Below are 9219 nucleotides of genomic sequence, written 5' to 3'. Positions count from 1 at the left end.
CGCATACTGATGAACACCCAGCCCAAATCCCCTGATGATCTCTCCCAGCGGCTTCATGTAGATGTTGAAAAGCATGGGGGAGAGGACAGAACCCTGAGGCACCCCACAAGTGAGGGCCCAGGGGTCTGAACACTCATCCCCCACCACCACTTTCTGAACACGGCCCAGGAGGAAGGAGCGGAACCACTGTATAACAGTGCCCCCAGCTCCCAGCCCCTCAAGACGGTCCAGAAGGATGTTATGGTCGATGGTATCAAATGCCGCTGAGAGATCCAGCAGAACTAGGAAACAGCTCTCACCTTTGTCCCTAGCCCGCTGGAGATCATCAACCAGTGCGACCAAGGCAGTTTCAGTCCCATGGTGAGGCCTGAATCCCGACTGGAAGGGATCCAAATGGTTCGCTTCTTCCAGGCGTGCCTGGAGTTGTTCAGCAACCACTCGCTCAATCACCTTGCCCAAGAATGGAAGATTTGAGACTGGGCGATAGTTGACTATCGTGGCCGCATCTAAAGATGGTTTTTTAAGAAGCGGTTTAATAACCGCCTCTTTCAGCGGGTCTGGGAAGGCTCCCTAACAGAGGGAAGCATTCACCACCCCACGAAGCTCATCGCCCAGTCCTTCCCGGCTAGCTTTTATAAGCCAGGATGGGCAAGGATCAAGGAGACAAGTGGTTGGTTTCACTCATCCAAGCAGCCTGTCCACATCCTTGGGGGTAACAGATTGGAATTGATCCCACACAACTTGACTAGACAGGACTCTAGCACTCTCCCGCCCCAGCCCTGCTCCCACGGTGGAGTCTACCTCTTCTCGAATCTGAGCGACTTTATCTGCAAAAAACTTTGCAAAGTCATTGCAGGAGATCATGTGGCCCATACTGGGCCCCGATGTTGCAGGTGGTTCCGCTAAATTGTGAACCACCTGAAAGAGTCTCCTGCTGCTGTTTTCCGCAGATGCAATAGAGGCAGTGAAGAAAGTCTTCTTCGCCGTCGCTATCGCCACTTGGTAGGCTCGACATTGAGCTCTAACCCGTGTCCGGTCAGATTCAGAATGGGTTATCTGCCACCGGCGCTCTAGCCGTCTCAACGATTGTTTCATTGCCCTCAGATCCGTGGAAAACCACGGGGCTCTCTGGGCTCCATGCAATCGGAGAGGGCGCTTTGGAGCCAAACAGTCAATAGCCCTGGTTAACTCCACATTCCAGCGGGCCACCAGGGAATCAGCTGAAAGGCCATCAACATGGGATAAAACATCCCCTACCACTCTCTGGAAACCATTTGGATCCATTAAGTGGCGGGGGCGGACCATCTGAATCGGTCCCGCCTCCCTGCAGAGGGGAAGGGTCGCGGAGAAGTCCAGTTGCACCAGGAAGTGATCTGACCATGGCACTTCTTTGGTTTCGCTTTTACTTAGTGTCAGATCACCAACATCCATAGGGGTGAACACCAGGTCTAAGGCATGTCCGTGGCTATGAGTTGGGCCAGACTTATTCAGGGACAGCCCCATGGAGGCCATGCTTTCCACGAAGTCCTGAGCGGCCCCTTGTAAGGTCGTGTCGGCATGGATGTTAAAATCCCCTAGGACAACCAAACTAGGTGTCTCCAGGAGAACATCCGCCACGACCTGAAGCAGCTCGGGCAGGGAATCCTTGGTGCAGCGGGGAGGTCGGTACACCAATAGGAATCCCGTACTGCCCCTATTGCCCAACTTCCAGAACATGCACTCGGAAAACTGGGTCTTCCCAATAGGATGCCTGGTGCAAACTAATGACTTCCTAAAAATCACTGCAACCCCCCCTCCCCGCCCACAAGGCCTGGGTTGCTGTGCGTAAGAGAAACCTGGTGGACAAGCAGCGGCAAGGACGGGCCCATCTGCTTCATCCAACCAGGTCTCTGTCACACATGCCAGGTCAAATCCTCCATCCACAATCAGGTCATGGATGGCAATGGTTTTATTCATCATTGACCTGGCATTGCACAGCAACACTTTCAGGTCATGTGGGTTTCCCTTGTTGATTCCAGTATCCTTCCGGTCAGGACCAGACCTGGAGGCAGGGATAGTCCTCAGACAACGACTAAGCCTGCTTCCTCGGTAATGACATGGTCTGGTCTTAGCGTAACTCCTCCTCCTACCCGTGATCACTGAGATCGGTTGTCCGAGTGCATCCCCCCCTGTGGAACCTGCCCCAGCCATTTTTTTATATATGTTGGAAGCTGCTCAGAGCGGCTGGGGCAACCCAGTCAGATGGGCGGGGTATAAAAATAATAATATGGAATAAGACACCCCTATTTTCATCGGAGAAATGTTGGAGGGTATGCGATAGCATACTTTGCATCCAGGGATGACCAACATTTGTAATCTATTAGGCTCAATGTTTGAGGAATTTACACCCAACAGCTTGGGGCCAGCAGTTCCACATGTTCGGTGGCAGTGGCAAGAAGCAGATAGACAATAAAAGTTCTTACGAAGCAATTTATTCAATATTCACAGTGAGAGAAGAAGGAATGCAGTCTTTCTAAATAATGGCGTTGCTCCAAGTAAAGTCCCAGCCCCTCCGTCTCTCCTATTCTACTTCATCCCTGTGTCAGCTAATTTGAGCTTTCCGGCTCTGAGCTTTCTGTTCTACTACTCTCAATGCACGCTGGGTTCTGGAAGAGGAGGGGGTCAGGAGTCTGTCAGCTGTTTCTCCCCTGGTGCTTTGTCTTCTTCCTGCTGTTCCTCGCCCAATATTTCCCAGCTTCTCCCCTCTGCAGCCTCTGAACTATGCCCTTCTGTAAACCACTGTTCTAAATCTATACTGTCCTCCTGTTCTTGAGAAGGTTCAGGAAAAGGGGGGCAAGCTCCCACCATTCCTCCTCATTCCAGCCCCTGACAGGCAGGTTCTCTGCATCCAGACAAAATTTTCTGGGCCAAATCCAGCGACTGAGCTCCCCAGCTGAGCAGCTGTTTGCTGTACCAAATCAAATTTTCCTCCCAAGCCATCCAGCAGTATCTTCCTGCTTTGGTCTTGTTCCTCTCTGAGCACTGTATTTTGGCCTTCCTAGTTTAGCATAATCATATTGTCTGCCCATTATCATTAACTATTATTTGAACTCTTCTGCAACTGTAATTGGGGTTATTATTTCCATATGTCTGTGCCCTTCCACCCCTCCTCTAACCAGCCAACCCTCTCATCATCGAAAGAGGCCTAATTTCTGTCTAGCCAATTCCTTATTAGCCTCTGCATTCACGATCAACCAGGTTTTTGGTTTTTGGTTTTAAAAAGAAACCACAATCAATGTGGAATAAATAAGAGCAAACCCTAAAAAGACACCAAGTAGCAAATTTGGGGCAGGTGTGAAAATTCAGATAAGCTACTGTCGGCCTCTGCAGAATAACGTTACTAAATAGATCCCTTCCCAGCTCAGAGCCACACCTCCTCATTGAACAAAGCAGGCACGCAGAGAATTCATACAGAGTTATTGTTGCTAGGGGAAAAACACTTAATTGTTGACCATGACCTATTTGGCTACTCTATTTATTTTACATCTGTGGCTCAATTGGCAGGCAGGTGGGGAATTGGGCTGGATTCATTCCATGCAGTTCTGAAATCATTCATTTCGGTGCTATTTGAAACTTGACAGACAACTTGACAAAAGCAGGACAGTGTGAATGGCCCTGTTCTGCTCTCTTACATTCACCCAAATTAAATTAGTCTGTGTGTTGGTTTTTTTGCCTTGTGATGCTCATTATTATTATTATTATTAGACAGGGGTGGTCTACCCATGAGGCGGGATAAAGCAGCTGCCTCAGGCAGCTGAAACCCCCGAGGCAGCACTCCCAAGGGCACTCCACCTGCTCTGCATACCCTCCAACATTTCCCCGATGAAGATAGGGACGTCCCATTCCACAGTGATAATTTTACTATTTATACCCCAGATATCTTACTGGGTTGTCCCAGCCACTCTGGGCAGCTTCCAACATATCTAAAAACATAATAGAACATTAAACATTAAAAAAAGACGTCCCTATACAGGATTGCCTTCAGGCAGCTTGGAGGTTGGATAACTCCATACCCGCCAACATTTCTCCAATGAAAATAGAGACATCCTAAAGAAAAGTGGCGCTGTGGTCTGAATCACAGAGCCTAGGGCTTGCCGATCAGACTTGGAGGGTCTGGCTCTGCCGTTGGCACAAAAGCAACACTAGAATAGGTGCCGATTTCTGTAGAAGAAGCATAAGAGTCAATTCTGAAAGCATTAGGAGAGATTTTCTTTCCCCCCCTTTTTTTTGAGAAATAGCAGGTCTTAAAATAAACAAAGATAAAACCAAGCTTCTAGTAAAAAAACACGAATGACGAGAGTAAAAGAGCCAGTGTGGTGTAGTGGTTAAGAGCGGTAGTCTTGTAATCTGGGGAACCGGGTTCGCGTCTCCGCTCCTCCACATGCAGCTGCTGGGTGACCTTGGTCCAGTCACACTTCTCTGAAGTCTCTCAGCCCCACTTACCTCACAGAGTGTTTGTTGTGGGGGAGGAAGGGAAAGGAGAATGTTGAGACTCCTTAAAGGGAGTGAAAGGCGGGATATCAAATCCAAACTCTTCTTCTTCTTCTAAAAAAATACTATCAGGTCTAAAGATTGCAAAGAAGATTAAGTATTAGGTGTATGGTTAACAGTGAAGAATATAAATCTTAAAGATAATTATTTGAAAACCTGGGAGGATATTCAAAGAAATTTGCAAATAGAATGAAACTTTCATTGCTGGGCAGAGTGTCAATCGGAAAGATGAATATATTACTGAGAAAGTTATTTTTGTTTCAATCAATACTGGTGATCAGCAGGACAGCTTCTCTAAATAAAGGACATACCTGGAAAATAGGGACCTTTCTGGGGTCTGGCTCTGCTGCTGGCACAAAAGCAGCATTGGAATAGGTACCGATTTCTAGTGAGATCTCTTGAGATCTCATTTGTCATACAGCTGGCAGGCCTGGAATGTCCAGAATGAGGAACTAACTCTTAATTGTCACAAGTGCACTTACAAGTCTGGAAAAGGCATGTCCACCAGTCCTACGTCTCTCAGCTCCTTGTCTCCCGCTTGGACTACTGCAATGGGGCTCTACGTGGGGCTACCTTTGAAGGTGACCCGGAAATTACATTTTTCTCCATTGTCCATATGTATTGGTTTTTCAATTGATTTACAGCCATCCTTTTCATACACGTCAACATTTACAATAAATATTTGAGATCTCTCAACATTACACCATTGAACATGTATGCGTAAACAAAAAATAAAAATTGTGTTACTTACTTGGGTCCATAGAATTCTATGTTGTATGCCTTTCCAATTGTATCTAATCTTCTGTTTACCATCTTTTCCACAGTTTCTACTAGTTGTCTTTACAAGAGTCATTCTAGTCCAGTCAAAAATTTTAAATCGCCGCAGTAGTCTTCCAGATATTTTTTGAATTTACTCCAATTGTTGTTGAATTTTTGGTACTCTTGGTCTCTTAACTGCCCTGTCAGCTTGTCCATCTCTGCGTAGTCCATCAACTTCACTTGCCAGTTCCTCTTTGTTGGAATTTGGTTTCCTTTCCAGTTTTGTGCTTTCAATACTCTCGCTGCCATAGTGGCGTATGACGCCACTACGGTGACCTGGAAATTACAATTAATCCAGAATGCGCCAGCTAGACTGGTGACTAGGAGTGGCCGCTGAGACCATATAATACTGGTCTTGAAAGACCTACATTGGCTCCCTGTACGTTTCTGAGCACAATTCAAAGTGTTGGTGCTGTCCTTTAAAGCCCTAAATGGCCTCGGTCCAGTATACCTGAAGAAGCGTCTCCACCCACATCGTTCTGCCCGGCCACTGAGGTCCAGCGCCAAGGGCCTTCTGGCAGTTCCCTTGCTGCAAGAAGTGAGGTTACAGGGAACCAGGCAGAAGGCCTTCTCGGTAGTGGCACCAGCCCTGTGGAACACCCTCCCATCAGAGGTCAAGGAAATAAACAACTATCTGACTTTCAGAAGAAATGTTTAGGGAAATTTTTAATGTTTAATGATTCATCGTGTTTTAATATTCTGTTGGGAGCCACCCAGAGTGGCTGGGGAAACCCAGCCAGATGGGTGGGGTATAAATAATAAATTGTTGTTGTTGTTAGTGTGTACCTGATGAGGCTGTTGCCACAACAGTGAGCCCCTATCCCTGACCTCAGGCAGAGACTATGCCTGTGTAACCTGCTTCTGCTCCTCCCTTTTCACTCCTCACCTGGTCCTGGGAGACTGTGGAGTAGCTTCCCCGCCACCTTGCCCCTCTCTTCCCAGATTGGCAGCAGCAGCAGCTCAGGGGAAGGTAGGTCAAGCGAGCAACGAATCGCCAATGAATCATGGGGTGTAGACCTGTCTAAGGTCCAGACTGATTGATTGATGAGCAAGCCTGCAAGACGCACAGGCTTCTCAGCTTGCCAGTGGTGTGTTGTGCAGAGTGGTGGAGCCAATGCAGGACTTCACGGCGGGATTCCACCTAACACTGCCTCCCTCGTTGACGCCAGATGGAAATAATGAACACCAAAAATAGAACTTTCCATTGTGGGCCACAACAGCAGTGTTACCCTGCTGAGGCTGACTTTAAGTACAGTCGACTGTTCTAGGAGGCGGAGGGGAGGAAAAGAAGGGTTATTACTTTTTGCCGCTTTTCCTAGAACAGATTGTCCATAGGCTAAATAGACTGTTTACATAATGATTTGAGCGCTCTTGGCTGGTGGGAGTGGAACGTAGAACAGAAAGAAAAGGAAGAAATGCACACCCTGAAATAGGAAGGCCATTGTTGGCATTCACGGCCCACGCGTTTGGTCTGTGACATGCAGAAGTACAACGCTCTCTTTCAGAGGAATGACTAAAGACTCAGACGTTGACCCAGCCTCCAGAACAGCAAGGGGTGACCTGATCACAGGGCTGGAAGTGGCAAGAATGTCATTGTAATAAGAGGGCAAGCACTGGAAAGGAGATTTTATATTTCTCTGCTGCAGAGCTATAGATTATGGATCAAAAGGCCCACATTCGGTTGGTAGGTGTTGATGATGCCCTCTAGGGTTGTGCGCCCATCTCTCTCAAGAGGCCGGGGGCCAGCGCTGTCCGCAGACACTTCCGGGTCACGTGGCCAGCGTGACATCGCTGCTCTGGCGAGCCAGAGCCGCACACGGAAACGCTGTTTACCTTCCCGCTTGTAAGCGGTCCCTATTTATCTACTTGCACCCAGGGGTGCTTTCGAAATGCTAGGTTGGCAGGCGCTGGGACTGAGCAACGGGAGCGCACCCCGCCGCGGGGATTCGAACCGCCGACCTTTCGATCGGCAAGCCCTAGGCGCTGAGGCTTTTACCCACAGCGCCACCCGTGTCCCATTATCTATATCTATATCTATATCTATATTTTTATCTATATCTATATCTATATCTATATCTATATCTATATCTATATCTATATCTATATCTATATCTATATCTCTGTGTCATCTGCTATGTCCACCCACTATTTAATAGAAAGGATGACTGATAGATAGATATGAACTGGATAGACAGTGGGGAAAGATATAACATAAGTAACCGCAGAAAGTGGGTAGGGGACTCAAAGATAGGATTTTAAAATTGGATCTGTAAAATCAGATTTGTGATTCTACTGTAAAACGTGAAAATAAAATAAAAAATAATTTTTTTAAAAAAGAACAATGTCCAAAAATGTGTAGGGATGCGATTAGATTTTAGAAGAGAATATATTTATGTATTAGATATTATCCTTCCTTTGTCACGTTTGTGAGTTCAGCAGAGTGCGCCCCTTTGATACATATTGTATTTATGCCTTGGTCGGGAGCCATTATTAGACTGATGTCCTGGCAATGGGTAGCTTAGTACGAAGTAAGAAGCATGGCTTCTTAGATGTCTCTTTTTGCTAAAACAGATGGAGCTCTTCCCTTGCATGCTTCCTGCACAGTCAAGTGTGCACAACTCAAGATCAGCTCCCAGTTTCTGCATGTTCATCATAAAACAACTGAAACGGTTCCTGTCTGAAAAAGAGCCAGAGCTGCTGTAGCAGCTAATTTGGGTGAAATATTCATTAGTTTGCCAAACGCATCTTGTAGTGGCTAGGCAAATCTGTCAGTCTGATAACGTCGATAATGATTTGACTGCACAAGAGTGCTAAATGTAGAAACGTTGTGTCTTTGACCTAAGGATGCAAGCTCTCTTTGGGTACCATTGAGGTGTTGATCATAAGGATGAGCAGAGTAATAAAACTCGTCTCAGGTAACCTGTCAGACCAGGAAACAGTATGAAACTGGGGGGCATCAAATTCAAAGGATCATTTCAGAAAGATGATCAGCCTGAAGTACAGTTGACCACTTATACCTGTCAGGCCAAAACTAAGCTTTCCCTCCTTTAATAATAATAATAATAATAATAATAATAATAATAATAATAATAATACTTTATTATTTATTCCCAGCTCCTCTGGCTGAGTTTCCCCAGCCACTCTGGGCGGCTCCCAATCAAATGTTAAAAACAGTACAGCATTAAATATTAAAAACTTCCCTGAACAGGGCTGCCTTCAGATGTCTTTTAAAGACAGGATAGCTGCTTATTTCCTTCACATCTGAAGGGAGGGTGTTCCTTAACTTTATTAAACCCACCCATCATGAAATCCATCCATTTAATGCCCCTATTACCTGCCAGCCCACAGATATGAAAACCTATTTAAGGTAAGTTTATATCAGGTTTCATCAACTGACTCAGCTCTGATTTTCTCCATGTGCAAGGATTTTGTGACTCTTGTAGAAAAAGTATTATGGGTCAGGGGTTCCCACATATGTGAGAAACAGTTTGCTGTTTTGGAAAGCAAGAATTAGGTACATTTGACTTTAAATGTGAACTCTGTAGGATTTCTCTCCCATCTTTACCTCCCAGTCAAGACATTTTTGTTACACTTTCTTCGTATTTTTAAATATAGTAAAATATTCTTCCTGTAAGGTTTTATCCAGTAAACTTATTAGCAGTCACCTGATACATACAGCGGATTGTAGCCAAGGTTAGTCCTACTCAGAGTAGGCCCACTGAAATTAATAGACATGATTAACTTAGGTTCATTCATTCAATATGAGTAAAACGTAGTTAGAACCTGGTAACATCACAAGGAGGTGTTTTGAGGCTCCCTAAATAAAAATGAAGAGTTTCTGTTTAAGAAGTAACACTTTAAAAAAAAGAA

The 9219-nt window shown here is 45.9% G+C and overlaps 1 protein-coding gene across 1 annotated transcript; it reads right to left on the bottom strand.

Moving 5' to 3' along the window:
* Positions 1-642: 642 nt before the first annotated feature.
* LOC128422305 (uncharacterized) lies at positions 643-2148 on the bottom strand. Its single transcript, XM_053406176.1, has one exon. The coding sequence runs from the start codon at positions 1957-1959 to the stop codon at positions 682-684; it is 1278 nt and encodes a 425-aa protein (XP_053262151.1). The 5' UTR covers positions 1960-2148; the 3' UTR covers positions 643-681.
* Positions 2149-9219: the final 7071 nt, after the last annotated feature.

This window comes from Podarcis raffonei, chromosome 10, assembly GCF_027172205.1.
Source record: "Podarcis raffonei isolate rPodRaf1 chromosome 10, rPodRaf1.pri, whole genome shotgun sequence".
Classification (NCBI taxonomy): Eukaryota; Metazoa; Chordata; class Lepidosauria; order Squamata; family Lacertidae; genus Podarcis; species Podarcis raffonei.
The sequence above is the reverse complement of the archived record's forward strand: the minus strand, read 5'-3'. Positions and strand labels throughout refer to the sequence as shown.